At 47.9% G+C, this 18,307-nt stretch overlaps 1 protein-coding gene across 1 annotated transcript in view; it reads right to left on the minus strand.

Annotated features, from left to right (window-relative positions):
• The window catches only part of CBX6 (chromobox 6), an 11,254-nt gene extending 6,797 nt beyond the window's left edge, over window positions 1-4,457 (minus strand). The window contains exons 1-4 of the mRNA XM_027107686.1: window positions 4,318-4,457; window positions 4,094-4,137; window positions 3,873-3,938; window positions 3,664-3,730 (exon numbers count right to left, since the gene is read on the minus strand). Coding sequence (XP_026963487.1) covers window positions 3,664-3,730; window positions 3,873-3,938; window positions 4,094-4,137; window positions 4,318-4,386 — 246 coding nt within the window. The 5' untranslated portion in view covers window positions 4,387-4,457. The remainder of the gene's footprint in view (window positions 1-3,663; window positions 3,731-3,872; window positions 3,939-4,093; window positions 4,138-4,317) is intronic.
• Between the last annotated feature and the right edge of the window lie 13,850 nt (window positions 4,458-18,307).

Here is an 18,307-nt window from a genome sequence, read left to right on the forward strand (position 1 = left end):
GAGAGAGAGAGAGAGAGAGAGAGAGAGAGAGAGAGAGAGAGAGAGAGAGTGTGTGTGTGTGTGTGTGTGTGTGTGTGTGTGTGTGTGTGTGTGTGTGTGTGTGTGTGTGTGTGTGTGTGTGTGTGTGTGTGTGTGTGTGTCAGGGCCCTCAGAGACTCCAGGTCTAGGGCAAGAGACTCACAAGGTTATGTAAGCCATCCTCCACGACCAGTCCTTCCTTCACTAAGAAAGTACCGATAAGTCACGTGCCAGCTGCTTAGGGCTACGACTAGGACCACACATGGCTTCAACCCCTAGAGGGCTGTGCTCCACGCAGAAGACAAGTGACGGGCAATTAGGGTGCAGGGTGATTCCATACAACAGAGGAAGTACAGGGTCCAGAGGAGCACAGATTAGGTCCCAGTTGTGGAGAATGAAGCCTAAGTAGTAAAATCCTGGTCCTTCCTGAGCTGACTGTGCCCCAGGTGGCCTGCTGCAGGGGCCCTGCTGAGACAAATGGTGGAGGCAGAGAGAGCCCAGCGATGAGAGGATGGAGTGGCCAAGGACTGAAAGCAATGGCTGGACAGAGTGTAGAGATGGAGGACCAGCCTGTGTTCTATACAGATACCCTGGTTCCTGGTGGGAAGAGGGACCATTAGGTGGTGACTGCCTCCAGCCAGGTGAGCTAGGGGTGGCTGAGAGGAAGAACACATTCCCATGGTCAGTCTGTGAGCTCCCCAAGAGTGGGATCTGTGGTTTAGGGTCTCTCCACCTCCCATCCCCACAGTGCTGGATGCTTGACCAGTACCTGGGAGGTAGCCTGTACACCTCTCAGACAAGACTAGACTGCATTTGACCACAACCCCCAGAAGAGGTGTTTGTGGACTTACATGCTGAATCAGCGAGGATGTCATTTAGAATGTAGGAGAGGCACACTTTACTGCCACATGGTCCTCCCAGCCCTGCTGGGGGTTTCCTGGGGTGGCTTAGTTAACCATCCCTCCAGCCACTAGGTGGCAGCACACGTGGGCCCGATCTACCCTGTGCCAGGGCTGCCAGCTCCTCCTTGCCCCGAGCCAGTGGAGCCAGGGACTGGTTCCCTCACACCCCTTCCCAGACAAAGGCAGGGGAAAGCCAGCCTTCCCTTGGCATGGCAACAAGGGCTTTTTTGCAGGTTCATCCCCCACGGAGTTTAGGGGATTCCCCACTCTGATCCCCAGGGGTTGGTGGTTATCCTCTCTGCATGCTGTCTGAGCGGGACCTCTGTAAATATGGTTCTGCCGGAGTCCAGCAGTGATGCATGGTCCCTGGGGACTGGCAAAGAGCGCAGGCAAGGCAACGCCAGATCCAGGATGAAACCCCGGCTTAGTGGGCCTCCTCTGACCACAGTGTATGTTACCTAGTTAGCACAGTGCCTGGCACACAGCAAGCACTCGAAGAATACTAGACTATCCAAGGGGCGGGGCAGGTGCTTATGAGCAGTAATCTTTTTCTAATGTATGGTTTCCAACCTTTCTACAAAACTATTTCTTACTTTATAATGTCTAAACATTATTATTATTTTTAAAAACGGGCTGGTTCACCCTTCCTCCTCCTCTCTTCTCCCCAGGTTGAGAATTCTTTGAAGGTGGGACCTGGGTCTGCCTGTGGATTAAAACTGGTAACCACAGCCCAAGGCATTTACTGCACTCTGACTGTGTGACAGGCATGGCTCTGAGAGGTTGGCATGTACTATACATAGATAACGTGGAAGGTTAAAGACCTGGACTCTACCACTCACTCTCTGTGACCACGGGCATGTTATTTAACCTCTCTGGCCTCAGTTCTTCTATCTACAAAATGGGGATAATGCAACCTACCTCAGGGGCTCCTGTTCTCTTCAGAATAGTTCCCTGCAGAAAGTGAGTGCTATCTGAGTGTAATCTGTTTACTATACACACTTGGCCTCTTGGTGACCCACAGAGCAATGGGTTCAGACCAAGCTGATCTCCATCACCCCTTGCAAATATCTCTCTCTGTCATGCTACCTGTTTTTAAGGTCCAGATCAAGGTTCTCTCATCTGCCTCTGCATCCCCTGCCCCACCAACTCTACAGCCTTCATAGTTTCCTTTTTGTGTGTGTATGTGTGTGTTCATCTTGCTCCCTTAACCTGATGTGTACTCTCTGAGGGACAGGGTTAAGAAAAGGAGACATGATGAAGCCAGGAAGCTGGGTGGTGGGAGCTCAGGTAAATCACCTCCCCTCCCTGGGCCTTGATCTTCTCATCTGCAAAATAGGGATAATATTCCCTACTTCATAGGATTGTTGAGAGATTTAAAGGAGATAATCCATGTGGGGGTCAGCACTGTGTTAGGCCCATAGCCAGCTCAGGAGATACAGCTATTAAAAAAGAAAAGCATTTTGTGAATCAATGCTCATGGTCATTACTCACTTCCCCGCTAGAGGGCACTCCAGCTGCACTGAGAGGCTGTCACACAGCCCACTGGCCCTCCAGCTGCTCTGCCCCATCCCTCCGAAGAAGCATCAGGAGTTAAGGTTACTCCACAGATCCCCTAAGATGTGTGTAATTTGGAGACAAGGGTCACAGAAATATGTGATTCTGGAAACCATTATTTCTTTCACTTCTGCACAGTTCTTTTGGGGGGTGGGGGGCTGGAGAGCCCCCCCAAACTGGGCTTTGAGCCTTTAGGACAAATTGGAGATTCTGAGTTCTGCATTGTGCACAGCCTCTTTTCTGCAGAGTCCTGCCTGCCCTTCCCGTGCCAACTGCCACAAAGTCACAGGCTGTCGGGGTGGGAAGGGGCCCTGAGACAACCTTAGCACTAGTGGGGGGGGGGGAGACTGTGGTTGCCCACGGAGGCCCGCCTGCAGCCTTGCCTGCCACCTTGGGTCATCTCACCTTCCCTTCCCAGACTCTGTTCTTTCTCACTAAAAAAAATAGAATAAACACCAAAAAACCTCTAAGATGGCTTCCTCTGGAGCTAGGTCGCCCTCCCTCGCCGAGGCTAATGTGCCCTGCTTTCACTCTCCCACTCTCCATCCTCATTAGAGCCTCCAGAGACAGCCAGAAGTGGGCAAAACTGAGAACCAGTGGCCCAGCCTGGGTGATAAAACTCAAAGTGAAGTGATTTAAGGTCAAATTCAAGTTAGATCCCTCTGTCAGGAGGGGAGGCATACAGAACAAATCCTGAGAGAGGGAAGCTGCGGGCAGGGAGGCAGGTGCCCCCCCCCCCACAAAGCCTCTCCCTGTTCCCCACGATGAGGGAGACCAAATTCACTCTCCCCCTGGGTTCTAATTCCAGGCAGAGCCCTACCAGCTCAAGGCTGGGAGAGATGAGGGCTCTCACGTGCAGAAGCCACCCCTCCCTGCCACCCCCTCAGGTGGGCACCCCACCTGCCTCACCCACCCCCTTCCTGTTGGCCTCCCCAGACCCTGGTTTTGTCAGCGAGGATTATCCTTCCCCCTTGTCCCCATTCCCAGGCCCCTCTTGCTGAAGCTGGAGCTGGCCAGGGCCTGCTGCCAGGGGCTCTTCGGGGGCTCACAACCACCCCTTGCCCAGCTGGGGCCCCTCTGGAAAGACCCGCCCGCCTGGGCGGCCGCGGATCTGTCCCTCCCCTGCAGGCCCCGTGTTGCGCCCGGGCTGGGGGCCCGAGAGGGGCCTGCTGGGGCTGGGCCAGGTTACCTTCAGGAGGAAAGTTTTGGGTTTGGGTCCCCTCTTCTTGGGCCCATACAGCTCACGCTCCCTCTCCCTGCGGCCGAGAAACGCCAGAGGTTAAAAAGAGCCCCTTCCTGGGCCCCACTCCGCGCTGCCCTCCCCGGCTCTCCCGCTTCCCCGCGCGGCGCCCCAGCCGAGCCTCAGCCCCGCCGCCCCTGCCAGCTTCCCAAACTCACTTCTGCTCGAAGGCTGCAATGAGCCGCGAGTCCAGGATGTTCTCCTCCGGCTCCCAAGTGCTGTACCTGCCGAGTTACGCATGCACAAAATAAAAAAGAAAACCAGGGAGCCAGAGACACATGCGAGGGAGCAAATGTGCGCACCCTCCAAGGGAAAAAAAAAAGGCCCCGGTGTGCGCTGCCTCCCTTCCCCCCTCACCCCTGGATCCCGTGACACTCACTTGATGGCCCACCCCTTCCATTTCACCAGGTACTCGATGCGTCCCTGAAAAACAGAGAAGGAAAAAAGGGGGGAGTGGGGGTGGGGAAGATGCGGGGACGCGAGGAGGCGGCTGCGCGGGGGTGGGCGAGAAAGCCCGGGTTAGCGGGACCGCTTCGCCCCGATGGCCCGCGGATCTGGGGACCGGCTGCGGGGCTAGGCGTCCCGCCCTGGGAGGCGGCTAACCTTTCGGATCCGCCGTTTGATGATGGATTCGGCCGCGAAGACCCGCTCGCCCACTGCAGACAGCTCCATCTTGCTCAGCGGCACCCACAGCCCATAATACTCCCTGCTCCCGCGGCCGGTGCTGCACCGCTCGCGCACGCGCCACAGCGCCCAGGCTCGGCGGGCGGGCGCGCGGCGGGGCGCGCGCTCGCGTTCCAGCTGCGGGCCATCACGTGACCCTCTGGGCTGGCGCGCCGTTGCCAGGACCTTCTCCTCCCCCGGGGCGGTTGCTAGGGAAAGTGAGCGCACGCGGGGCGGGGGCGCGCGCTGGTTCTTAAAGGGGCCTAGCCTGGTTGGGGGAACCCGGGCCGGAGGCCGGGAGGGAGATGCTTGGCCTGCGCGAAGCCGGGCTGGGGGCGGTGCAATCTTACAAACACTTTCTCGTTCCCCTCTGCATCTTCTCGGCCCCCGCGAGCTGACAACTTCTCCCTCTGAATCCTCCCTTGCAAGTCTCTCCCGGCCCCGGGCGGGGAAGGGCAGTGGAGTCTCTGCAGCCGCTGCTCATCCTTCCAGCAGAAGTTTGCAAACAGTTAAATATGATACAGCAGAAATGCATTTGCTGTTGCCTGGCCAGGCCCTGCGGGAATTTCTTTAAAACATTGCCCCCCACCCCACCCCTTATCCATTATTTATGTATTCGTGGGAGTGTGGTTTTGTAACCAGTTCAGATGAATTAAAACAAAAACGCCACCGCAGGAAAGGGTGGGGGAGGCAGTGAATGGGGCCGAGGAAGGCCGGGGTGATCCTTTGCATCTGTTTTTCTGCCGGGGTCTTGGGCGGCACCTGCCCTCGCCCGGGAGCTCGGGTGAAGACGCGGCGAGGAAGATGCGGCCGTGGGGAGGTTCGGAAGAGAGAGGCCGCGGGGTGACAACGAACTCCCCACATACCAGATTGGGCCCGAAGCGGGTCATCCTTGGGTCATTCGGCAGAAGCCGCCCTCGCGGTCACGTCTGTATGTTTTCTAATTCCCAGGCCCCGTGCCGCGTCACCCTCCTGCGCCCTACAGTTCCTCTAATGGTTCCGCCATTGCTCACGGGGAGACCAGAGCCCAGCTTCCTATTTGGGGAGGGGCTGGGAGACCTAGGCTGTCTTGGAAGGGACGCAAAGTAGCCCTGCCACACAAAACGCTCCATTTCTTTTATTTTGTATTATTTAAACTTTTATTGTTTTTTAAATCACACCAACAGTCCTGTACTTTGTAAATTTTTTTAAAAGTAAGAAAAAAAGCAACCGTCTATAATCTCCATCAAACCGTTAACCTCTTCACGGATTTTCTTCCAGCCTCTGTCCTATGCCTATATAAACACATATATATGCACATATATACACTGTATATAGATGATATAGATAGATTTAAATTCTTTCTTTTTAGCAAAATGGGATCATATCACACTAGCTGGAATCCATTTGTCTCTCTTAATGAGATAAAGTGGACCGCTTTTGGTGTCACTAAGTACAGATTTCCCCATCATTTTAGTGGCTGTGGTGGGGTTGCGACAGAGGTGGAGAGAAATGGGAATGTGGTAAGGCTCGGGGAGTCTCTTGCGCTCATTATTTATTTATTTATTGGAAAGGAAGATTTTTACACGTCTGTGGTGCAACACCAATTTCAAGTCAACCGCGTCAAAATTTCTGCTTCTCACTCCTGCATGTCTGCTGATTTATCCAGTTATTACCTTGGGAGAAATCCCCCTCCCCCCTGAAAATCGACATGCTCTTGAGAGAGAGCTATTTGCTGGCCAGCCCAAAGTGGGCTCCTGTGTAAGGATAGAACTGCCCTCCTGGGGGTGGTGTGGGCGGATGGACAGGTAAGCTATGTGGATATGAGTGTGTGTGTGTGTTGTGTGTGTGTTCTCAGGCTGAGGGACACAGGCAGCCGGATGAAAGCGGGTAAGCATCAATCCATTTGTTAGTTCATTCGGCAGCTTTCGTGAGCCCTTTTTGAGGCTTTGTGTTAAACTGTCAGAAACAAAGGTGCCCCAGGCTTGAGGAGCTCTCAGGTGAGAAAGGTAACTGCTATGCAGTGTGATTAGTGCTGGAATAAAAAATGTATTCATTTCTTGTGGCTGCTGTAATGGTACCACAAACTCAGTGGCTTGAAACAACACAAATGTATTATCTTACGGTTCTGGAGGTCAGAAGTCCCAAGTTGGTGTCATTGGGCTCTAGGGAGAGAATCCATTCCTTGCCTCTTCCAGCTTCTAGCAGCTGCTGGCATTCCTTGGCTCATGGCTGCGTCACTCTATTATTTACTTTTGCCTTCCCTTGACTGACCAACTGCCTCTTTCTCACAAGGACCTTTGTGATTACATTGGGCTCATCCAGATAATTGAGGATAATCTCCCCATCTCGACACCCTTACCTTATCTGCAAAGTCCTTTTCACCATAGGGTAACATATTACATAGGGTATATAAGGTATCATGTTCATAGGTTCTGGGAATTAGAACGTGGACGTCTTTGGGTGGATGGAGCATTATTCAACCTGCCACAAACAGCAGGTATAGGATGCCCTGGGAGTCTAGATGTATTAGTCAAAGTTCTCCAGAAACAGAACCAATAGGATATACGTAGAGATATGTAAGAGAAGATTTATTATAGGAATTGGCTCACGTAGTTATAGAGGCCTAGGAAGTCCACTGTCTGCAAATTGAAGAACCAGGGAAGCTGGTAGCAGAAGGCCTGAGAACTAGGGGCTGCTGGTATAAGTCCCCAAGTCTAAGGGTGTGAGGAACTCCAGTGTGTGAGGGCAGGAGAAGATGAATGTCTGGGCTCAAAAAGAGAGGGAATTTGCCATTCCTCTGCCTTTTGGTTCTATTCAGACCCTCAGTGGATACCATGGTGCCTGTCCGCGTTGGTTAGAGTGGACCTCTTTATTTGGTGTACTGCATCGAATGCAGACCTGTGAGCAATAATGTTTACTAGCTATCTGGGCATCCCGCAGCCCAGGCAAGCTGACATAAAATGAACCATTGTACTAGTTAAGGGAACAGCCCACTGCCTGGAGGAAGGGAGGCTGGGAAGGCTTCTCAGAGGTGGGGACATTTAATTTGGAACTTGAAAGATGAAGAGGAGTTTGCCTGCTAGTGAAGAATGAGAAAGACCTCCCAGGTAGAGGGGTGAGTAGAGCAAGAGCTTCCACGAGAGAAAGTCCCTTCCACCTCTTCCACAGTCTGAGATTTGGTCCAACACCACAAGTGTCCAATAAATATTTGTTGGATACATGAATGGGCCATTGAAGGGATTTTTCTTTTTCTTTCTTTTTTAGTTTTTATTGGAGTTACAATGTTGTGTTACTTTCTGCTGTACAGCAAAGTGAATCAGTTACACATATACATATACCCACTCTTTTTTAGATCCTTTTCCCATATAGGTCATTACAGAGTACTGAGTAGAGTTCCCTGTGCTATACAGTAGTTCCTTATTAGTTATCTATTTCATATATAATAGTGTGGATATGTTGATCTCCACCTCCCATTTATCCCTCCCCACCTTGAAGGGATTATTTAAGAGTAAGTTTGACCCTATAACATATGTGTGGATTCAGACCCAGAAAACACCAGAGTGTCCCCTTCCATCCCTGTGTTGGGCTCTAGGAACTGAGGTGCACAGAGGGATGAAGGTGCGAACAGATGTGATGTGAGCTGTGCAACTTTTAGTTGTCAGCCTCTCTGAGCCTCAGTTTTCTTCATCTGTAAAATGGGGGTAACCATGCCTATCTTGTAAGTTTATTGTGAGGATAATGAGATAACATAAGTATGGCACCTGGAGCTCTGTCCGGCACATAGTAGGTATGTGATAGTGGGAGTGTATGTATATGCCCTAGAGCAGCTCATAGCTAGAGAAATACACATACACATACACACACACACAATGTATATACAAGTTTTTCTTCCACTGAAACTCAGTTTATTGGATCAGTTCTAGAAATGGAAACTGCATTGGTCAAAACTAACACCAGACACTTTACGTGGCATTCATCGTGTTTCAAGGCCTCCTCCAAGAGCTTTACATATGATATTAACTAATTGAATTCTCAGAATAATCGTATGAGGTAGATACTATTATTGTGCCACTACACTGTTGAGGATATTGGGTTTCTACCCAAACATGGAAGATGCTGAGATTAACAAAACTCAAGTTCTACATCCATTAGATGCCCTTCATCTCCTCCTGGTACCAGATGAGATCTGCCCTGTGATGTAATTTGACTTACAAAACTATGGACACAAAAAGCTGAAGATGTGCAGTCAGGTGACAACACGAGTCCCAGAGTGTGGAACCGTGTATAGTTCCTTCTGAAGTATTGTGCTGTGAAATTATGTGCCCCCAAAGAAAGGCTGACTATTTTTAGAAAGAGAGCAGTAGAGACTTTTGGAAATATGCCTGAATACGGTCATAATTGGGCAAGGGATACAGGGAATGCCAATTTTGGCAGAGGGATCTTTTGGAAAGGCAGTTCTGACCAAGTCATTCCTCCATGTAAGAGTTTTCAACACTGAAAGGAGCTAAAATATCAACAGGGTTGGGGAAACCCTCTCAGTGGCTCATCACTGTCTCTAGAAAGCAACCTGAGCTCTTTCTCATGGCGAAGGGGCCCTTCATGATGGTTTCCACTCCATGCCCCCCATCCCAGACAACCCCTTCCTTTGGTCTCATCAGACCACCTGCTGTTTTCTGAATGGTCTCTGTTTTTTCACACTTTTGCATCTTTGGTTCATCTGGGAAGCATCACATATCTTTCAAAACACAGTCCTGGGGTGTCCTTCTGTATGAAGCCATATCTGGTCCCCCAGATAGAACTGGACAGGCTTCCTTGGCCCCATTTGAGTATTTGCAGAGTTCCAGGAGCACTGAAGAGTTCTGTTGGGTCACTTGTCATCTCCTCCTACAAACCATGATCTCCCTGAGGGCAGGGTCCCCTATACCCCTCACTTCCCTGACAATGGGTAGCCAACCGAGTGCCACCCATGTACCCAGCACTATTCTAGGTGTGGAGATCTGGCAGAGAAAAGACAGACCCCTGCCCTCAAGAAGCTTACATTCTTATGAGGGCAGCAGACAGACATCGAACACACAAGACGAGGAGGTGATTTTCAGGCCAGACATGTATCATAAAAAGACTAAGTTCGGGCTTCCCTGGTGGCACAGTGGTTGAGAGTCCGCCTGCCGATGCAGGGGACACGGGTTCGTGCCCTGGTCCGGGAAGATCCCACATGCCGTGGAGCGGCTGGGCCCGTGAGCCATGGCCGCTGAGCCTGTGCATCCGGAGCCTGAGCTCCGCAAGGGGAGAGGCCACAACAGTGAGAGGCCCGCATACGCCCCCCATCCCGAAAAAAACACTAATATCGCGTGGTAGGGAGGAACAGGGTAGGTGGATGGGGTGCTCAGCTAGGGTGGTCAGAGCAGGTCTTTTGCGGGGCTATATCCGAGATGAGCCCTGCATGAGGAAAAAGAGGCAGCTACATAGACCTGGGAGTTTTCCAAGCAGAAGGAGCAGCAGGTGCAAAGGCCCTGAGGCAAGGACATGCTCGGCATATCTGAGGGACAGAAGGAAGCCTGGGTGGCTGACGTGGAGACTGAGGTCTTCCAGGAAGGCAGGGCACCCACGTGCAGAGGCCACGAAGGAGAGCTTGGGCGTTGTTCTGAGTGCAGTAAGGAAGCTCCAGGAGAGAACTCGCGGCAAGAGAAGGGTCCTGACACAGCGAGGTTAACACAGAGGCAAAGCCTTGGGTGGTTGGAGTGGTCCTGAGAGCCAAGCTCAAATCAGCCGCAGCCCAGCCTCCGGGATGTAAGTCCAGGGCAGAGGCAGAGGGTTGTAGATAAAAGGAAAGAGCTGCGTCAGGAATCTCCAAGCTTAGGCACCCTCTAACAGAGGTGAGCAAGGGGGAGGAAGCCGTTCCCCTGGTCTGCTGCTTCGTTAAGCTTCTCTACAAAGACACCCGAAAGTAGAACGATTTGTTTCTCTCTTCAACAACCGTCTGGCTGTTGAGGCTGGCGGCCCCCAGTGAGGTCAGCAGGACTGAACTGGGGGGAGGTGGTCAAGGCCATGATTGGGAGAAGCTGACTCCTGACAATTACAGATAGAATCCAGGGCCGATTCCATCTCCTGTGGGCCCCCTGGCCCTGGCGAACCCTCCCTCTCCTAGTGAATGCAAAACAGATGAGAAGAAATACAAAGTTCACGGCTGTTCTCTTTCCTCTCCCAGCAGAGTGAAGCCAGCTCTGTGCAAACTTGCCCTTTTCCCGCTCTTCCTGTTTTGCTGAGAAACTCCCCCCCGCCTCGAATACTTTGTGGTTGTTTGGGAGGGGATGTTAATTTCTCCAGGTCCTTTTTCACTGGGAGGAAAGGTTAGTGCAACCTGACAGGTGGTGCTGGGAAGCTGCATCTCGGAGAAAGAGAAGCAACAGGCCGGTGTTCCTTTTGGTTTCATCCAGCCAGTTCTGCCAAGCCGCGTGGCCCCCGCCCCAGGGCAGTGGGCCAGCGTGAGGGCCAGAGAAGCCTGGCTGCTGCCCTCGGCCTCACCATCCTGGCTTCATCCCCTCTCCTGCTCACAGAGGGGACCAGTGTCACCCCAGAGCTGGCAGACCTGGCTGGAGAAGGAGAACCTCTCACTGTGTCCCATCACCTTTGCCTTTTCCTCTGTCTCCTTCCCTGGGATCTCGAGGGTAAGTGATAGTAAAGACCAAAATCTTACTGTGACACAGCAGTTCTGGGCCTGTTTAAATGATAAACTTCTAGGGGTTCAATTAGAAAGAATCCCTCTGATGGATTTATTGAGTTCTGCCTGTGAAATGCACGCCCCGCAGAGAAAGCTGCTGTGTCCAGTTACGCAGCCCAGATACAGTGGGAGAGGAGTGGGTCTCCAGAGCTTGGGGACACACCTGGGCCTCTCAGCCATTACTGGGAGGGATTTCCCAGGGGTGTGAGTTCTCAGGTGAGCGGGTAGGCCGCAGCCAGAGGACAAAAGAATGTGTCGCCCTGATTATGAAGTTGAGAAGCAGTCACTCTGGTAGAGGCCCCCGGCAGGGGGAGGCTGCCCCCGACCTTTGTCACCAGCCGAGTTCATCACCGTTCCTCCAAGGCTGTCAGAGAGTATTCCAGTATTGTGTGTATGACCCCGATTTGTAAGGTGGACTCTTCCACCTGGGCAGTCCTGCTGTCGGGCACAGGCCTTCACCTGGACGGGGTGCCCATGAGGACTTTGCCAAAGAGAATCTGCATCCTCATCTTCCTGTTCTGAGCCCTGGAGGGAACAGGAAGCCTGGGGCACCTCGGCCTCAGACTCTGGGTTAGGTCTTCAGGCCACCGTCTCTCAAAGAGAAATGGGACATCTCTCTGGGGGACACCGTGGGCCACGACCTTAGTTGCAGGAGGGCTGGGGACGCTTCTGTCCTCCGAGTCCTGTGGGACCCGTAACTGGCGATGGCTGTTTATAGCAGGCAGAGTCGTGACCCATGCCCAGTTCCTGAGTGGATTTAAGAGGGCCCGGTGACCAGCTCAGGGACCTGCTGGGATTTGTCCTATTCTAGATCCCGCACGAACAGAAATAAGAGGTGATGAGACTGTCTCAGGTAACTCACACATGACTGTGAATTCTTTGGCTATCCTTAAAAGCGGTTTTTGTGTGCAGAAAAGATTATTCAGGGGGTTGTTTCGGTTTTTAAAAATTAATATTCAATTTATTAAAGTTATGCATAAAAAGAAAAACCCTAGTTCATCCTTAGGCTCTTAATTTCAGCTTACATTACTTATTATTTTAATTATAGGTCTAGCAAAGTTTAGCAATCACTTTTAAGAAGGCTTTGATTAATTTTGGTCTCATTTCCAAACTTCAGCTCCTTTAAACATTTCATACTGCATTATCCGGCACATATATTTGCTTAACTTCCTAAGTATAATAGACTGACAAACCTTCTCAAGTAATTAAGCCTAACAAACACATTTAGCTTAAAACTATGGTGACTTTGAAGTTCGATGAGCTGTCCCAGTTCTGTGTATGAAAGAGTAACATCTTAAGTGCTGATCAATTACTCGATTACATATTTTAAATTGGAATCACAAGGCAGTCTAATAAGCCAAGTTCTCTTTAACATTGTAAGGATATAAAATAGCAAAACCGCCTTCACATAAAAATATGAACACTTCAGTTTTTGTTCTTTTCACATTTCTGTACCTAATTTAAATCTTCCTGGGGGTAAAAAGTACTTACTCACTAGGGAAACCATTTAGTCATTTGAAGCAATTTTTGAGGATACCTACGCAGCCGTTTGAAGTCACATAATGACCCAAGACCTATAGGCCAGGATTCTTGCCTGTGACCCTCATGGGCCATTCAGAGATCTATATATAGATGCTTATCTCAAGATCTCCCATGTGGGGTCATCTCAGAGCCCTTGGTCCATATCCTTGGGTTTGAATCATATCACTACCTAATTCTTCCCTCTGTTCATGGAAATCTGTAACTCTGACCTTTGTTTCTACATCATTGATTGGATTTTGTATCATTTTGCTTCTTAAAATATATAAAAATACCTAAAGTCCTCTGCATTTGATGATATTAGTAGCTGACGTTTACTGGAGGCTTACTCTGTGCCAGGAATAGTTCTATGTGCTTTTCACGTATTAATTCATTCAATTCTATCAACTCTTGAGGTAGGTGCTATTCATTTTCCCATTTTACAGATAAAGAAACTGAAGCACAGAGAGATTAGGTCATTTGTCCAGGGTCACATGGGCAGTTAAAAGATGATTCAGGATTCAGAGCCCATGCTTACCTGGGACCTTGCTGTTTTAAAAAAATTCTGGCAGGACCACTTAACTCTCATAACAATTAAAAGACTTCTGCTCTCTCTCAGGACTTTGACTACTGAGTCAGGACTCCACACTTAGACACGCACGTCACATGGGTCTGATGTCTGCTATTCAGACGTATCCATTCTGAGTTAGCCCTGAGAAACTGATCTTTACATGTTGGGAAATGGCCCTTGCTTCTCAGTCTGAAGAGATAGTGTGGAAACGTTTTAGCAAAACATAAACAATGGGGATGTATCAGTAAGCTTTTGCAATCGAACAAAAACACCCCAAAACTCAGTGGTTTAAATCAATACTCATTTATTCTTTTATAAATTTTATTCTTTTTTAAAAACAGCTATATTGGGCTTCCCTGGTGACGCAGTGGTTGAGAGTCCGCCTGCCGATGGGGGGGACGTGGGTTCGTGCCCTGGTCCGGGAGATCAGGCTGGGCCCGTGGGCCGTGGCCGCTGGGCCTGTGCATCCGGAGCCTGTGCTCCGCAGCGGGAGAGGCCGCGGCGGGGAGAGGCCCGCATACAGCCAAAAAAAAAAAAAAAAAAAAACTATATTGAGATATAATTTACCTACAATAAACATATATATTTAAAGTGTACAATCAGTGACTTTTGACACATGCATAAACCTGTGGAACCATCACCACAGTCAGGAGACTTTCGAGGAGCCTTCCCAGCAAGACCAGCCCCACAGTCGGTTTCTAAATCCACTGGTAAATCACTCAAAACAGTATTTTCAAGTTCTTATCATTTTCCAGGTACTCTTCCGGGTGCTAGGGACCATATTTTGTTATCATAGGAACTGGACCACCTTTTATCATCGTTGGAATAGGTTGATGATAATGTCGGCCTTCCTCTGGCACAACCAAAGCACCGGCCATCTGGAAAGGCAGGACACTTGGATGCCCTTGGACCTGGGCAACGGGGGCCCCAGGCTTCAGAGAGCCCCAAAGCAATTATCCTTTATAGCTGTTTTTCTAAATTAGGATCCAGGGCCCAACCTGTTTACATTGTAAATCTCTTAAAATTTAGAACAGTTCCTATTTTTCTAATGTGAATTGAAGGAACTAAGCTATTGTCCTGTAGGATGTTCTACTTTCTGGATTTGTCTGTTTGGTTCCTTGTCATGACGTGAGTTCAGCTGGTCCTTTTGTCTTCTTTTTCCCCTGTGTCTAATCTACCTCACTCAGTAACTCAGATGGAGCAAGCAGCCCTCCACCCCCCAAAATCTATGAGGATAAGAAGATGAGAACTATGGAATTACAAGTGTCACTTCATGGGAATTTCTAGAACATTTCACCAAGTAACTGGAGACGTGAACTTCTCTTCAAGCACACCTGGAATATTTATGCGAATTGACCATCTAGCTCATCAGAAAGCAATGTTCGGTTAATGTCAAAAAGTTGGCTTGAACAAATAACATTTTCTGACCACCATGTAATTCAAGAAGTAGTTAGTAACAAAAAAATATAGCAATAAAAAAACCCTCTTTAAATAATTCATGACTGAAAAGAAAGCATAATAAATTTTTGAGTATGCTTAGAAATGAATGATAATGAAAATTCCACACATCAGAACGTATGGGAGGCTTCTATGAGATAAAAAGGCTGAAAATCAACAAGCCAAACATTCAACACAAGAAGTTAGCAAGAGAACAGCTGAATAAACTCAAAGAAAGTAGGAAGAAGGAAATGTAAAAGATAAGAATAGAAATGAACAAAACAAAGAACAACCATAAGGTAGATGTGACAATGACGCCAAATTCTGGTTCTTTGAACAGACTAAGAAAACGGGCAAACCTCTGGCCAGTCTAAACAGGAAACAGAGAGGTGGCACCCATAAACTATTGAGAGGAATTGAAAGGAAACATGACTTCAGACAAAGAATAAATTTTAAATATGTTAAGAGAACATTAGGAGCACTTTTTGGCCAGTAATCTTCAAAATTTAAATCAAGTCAAATTTTGAAAATTTAAATCGAGTGTGCACAATTTTCTACACTTACAAGTAATAAAATTTGGCTCCAGAAGGAATTTAAATGTGAACAATGTTGTAGCCATTAAAAAAATTGAGGGACTTCCCTGGTGGTCCAGTGATTAAGACTTCAACCTTCCAATGCAGGGGGTGTGGGTTCAGTTGCTGGTTGGGGAGCTAAGATCCCACAGGCCTCGTGGCCAAAAAGCCAAAACATAAAATAGAAGCGATACTGTAAGAAATCCAATTAAGACTTAAAAAAAATGGTCCACATCAGAAAAAGCTTTAAAAAAAATAAATAGAAAATTGAATTAGTTACCAAAAATCTTTATATCAAAGAATATCAGAACTGAACTTTTTAAAGAAATCAGGAGTTTCACCAAACATTTAAAGATTTAGTAATTTCAATCTAATACAAACTCTTCCAGAGAACAGAAAAAATACCAATACTCCCTAACTCATTTTTTATGAAGTTGGCTTAATCTTGGTATCCAAACCAAAGGCTGTTGGAGAAAGGATATATAGGCCAATCTTTTTCATAAACAAAATGTCAGCAAATCGAATCCAACAATACATATGAAAGATAATGCCTCATGACCAAGTTGGATGTGTCCCAGCAATGCATTAGAAAATCAAGCCATGTGATTCATCAATTAACAGATAACAGGAGAAAAACCATATGATCGTCTCAATAAATGCAGAAAACACGTTTGATAAAATTCAACCTCCATTTATGATCTTAAAAAATTCCAAGCAAACTAGGAATAGAAATTCTCTTAACTTAATAAAAGATATTTTTTTAAAAAAACATTAATTGAACATGTTAGTAAGTGATAAAATGTTAAGATCAGGAACAAGGCAGAGATGCCTACTTTCACCATTTTTATTCAACATTAAAGTACGGTAGAGCCAGGAAAAATGAATAAAGAACATAAAATTGGAACAGGAGAAACAAGGCTGCCATTACTTACAGATGATCTGATCACTCTCTCTCTATGGGAGTTGCTGAGAATTGTGCCTGGCACATGGTAGGCACTCAAAAAATATTGGTTGAATGAATGAATGCATGATTGGATGGAGAAAAGTGTGTAAAAATGATTCACTCTGACAGTGATTTGTCAATTTCTGTTTGTAGGTTTGTTAATTTTTTCTTTATATAGTTTGAAGCTTCGTTGGCAATGAAGGTTAGAATTTTTCTATCTTCCTGATGAAACTTGTATCACTTGCATCAAAGATAAAGTGACTCACTGTGTCATTAGTTATTTTATTTATTTTTGCCCTGAAATCCCTTTTTTTCCCCTCTGAATATTAAAATATGTACACCTGCTTTCTTTGGGTATTTTCCCAGTATATATTTTTTATCTGTTTATTTTGCAACTTAGATTTTGTTTTTATATCAAATCTGCCAAATCCTTGCCTTTTATAAATTGCTATAAAATTCACATAACATAAAGGTCACCATTTATTTATTTTTTCTCACTTGCGTTATTTTTTTCTTCCCGTTTTATTGAGATACAATTGACAGTACAGCACTGTATGAGTAAAAAGTTATCTTGGAAAAGTGTCTATTCACGTCCTCTGCCCTTTTTTTTTTTTTTTTTTTTTTTGCGGTACGCGGGCCTCTCACTGTTGTGGCCTCTCCCGTTGCGGAGCTCAGGCTCCGGACGCGCAGGCTCAGTGGCCATGGCTCACGGGCCCAGCCGCTCTGCGGCATGTGGGATCTTCCCGGACCGGGGCACGGACCCACGTTCCCTGCATTGGCAGGCGGACTCTCAACCACTGCGCCACCAGGGAAGCCCTTCCATTAATTTTTATGATTGGACATGAAGTACTAAGGGGCATCCCAGAACATCCTCTAGGTTTCAGATATCGCTCTCCCTGCCTCCACAGTGTAGTAGCAAACCAGTTTCCCCTCGTAGACAACAAGGTCAATCACCCCAGGCAGTAATCCCTATCTCGGTTTAGTGGCAGGGAGACCCAAAATGGCTGGTAGCAGCTGCAACTCTTGGGAACCGCAACCTCCAAACCCACAGAGCTCAGAGTTGTGGGGTAGGGAAGCAAAAGTTCTGCAAGTAGGTTATTAGGTGTAATAGTGAGACGACCCACTCCTATTTCTATCCCTTAATTCTTGGACTCATATATTCTGGCGATGAGAGAGAAAGCACCATATATCGGTTTCTAACCCAAAGAATAAACTGCATCCTGTAAGTTAGAACTCCATCCTTTCAAGTTGTTCTTTCTGTTTGGTAGCCTGGAAGATTTTCTCTTTATCTTCTAAGAGCGGGCATTTTACCAGGATGTGCCCTCATGAGTGACTGTCTCATCAATCCAGCTAGAATTCAGTGAGCCTTTAAATCAGTTGGTAGGCGTATTTTCCCAGCTCAGGAAAAATTTCTTCTAGTATTTAATTATGACTTCTTCGCCATCTGCTTGCATTCGTCTCCATCTGGAACAGCTATTATTTGTCCATCAGATCTACTGGTTTTGTTCTGCTTTCCCTCATAAATTACATTTGGGGGTGGGGTGGGGATGATCTCTGTGTTTTTGAGATATTTCCTGTATGTCACCTTCAGGGCTGCTAACTGGGTATCAGTAATCTTCAATTTACCTGTTGAACTTTTTTTAGTTGAAAACCATGTTTTATGCTCCAAGAAATCGCGTGTGTGTGTGTAATTTAAAAACTGAGATCCACTTGGATTCTATTTCATTAGGTATATTAGTTCTCTATTGTTACGGTAACTAATTACCAAAAATTCAGTGTATTAAAACAACATGAGGGCTTCCCTGGTGGCTCAGTGGTTGAGAGTCCGCCTGCCGATGCAGGGGACACGGGTTCGTGCCCCGGTCCGGGAAGATCCCACATGCCGCGGAGCGGCTGGGCCCGTGAGCCACGGCCGCTGAGCCTGCGCGTCCGGAGCCTGTGCTCTGCAACGGGAGAGGCCACAACAGTGAGAGGCCTGCGTACCACAGAAACAAACAAACAAACAAAAAAAAAAAACCAAAAAAAAAAACCCCATCAATTTGTTATCTTACCGGTTCTGGAGGTCAGAAGTCCAAAGTCAGTTTCACTGGGCCAAATCAAGATGTGAGCAAGGTTGGTTCCTTCTGGAGGCTCTGAGGGGAGAATCTGCTTCTTTGCTTTTTCCAGCTTCCCAAGGCCACCTGCATACC

This window comes from Aethalodelphis obliquidens, unplaced genomic scaffold (genome assembly GCF_003676395.1).
Source record: "Aethalodelphis obliquidens isolate GAN/ISIS:26980383/991018 unplaced genomic scaffold, ASM367639v1 scaffold8, whole genome shotgun sequence".
Lineage (NCBI taxonomy): Eukaryota > Metazoa > Chordata > Mammalia > Artiodactyla > Delphinidae > Aethalodelphis > Aethalodelphis obliquidens.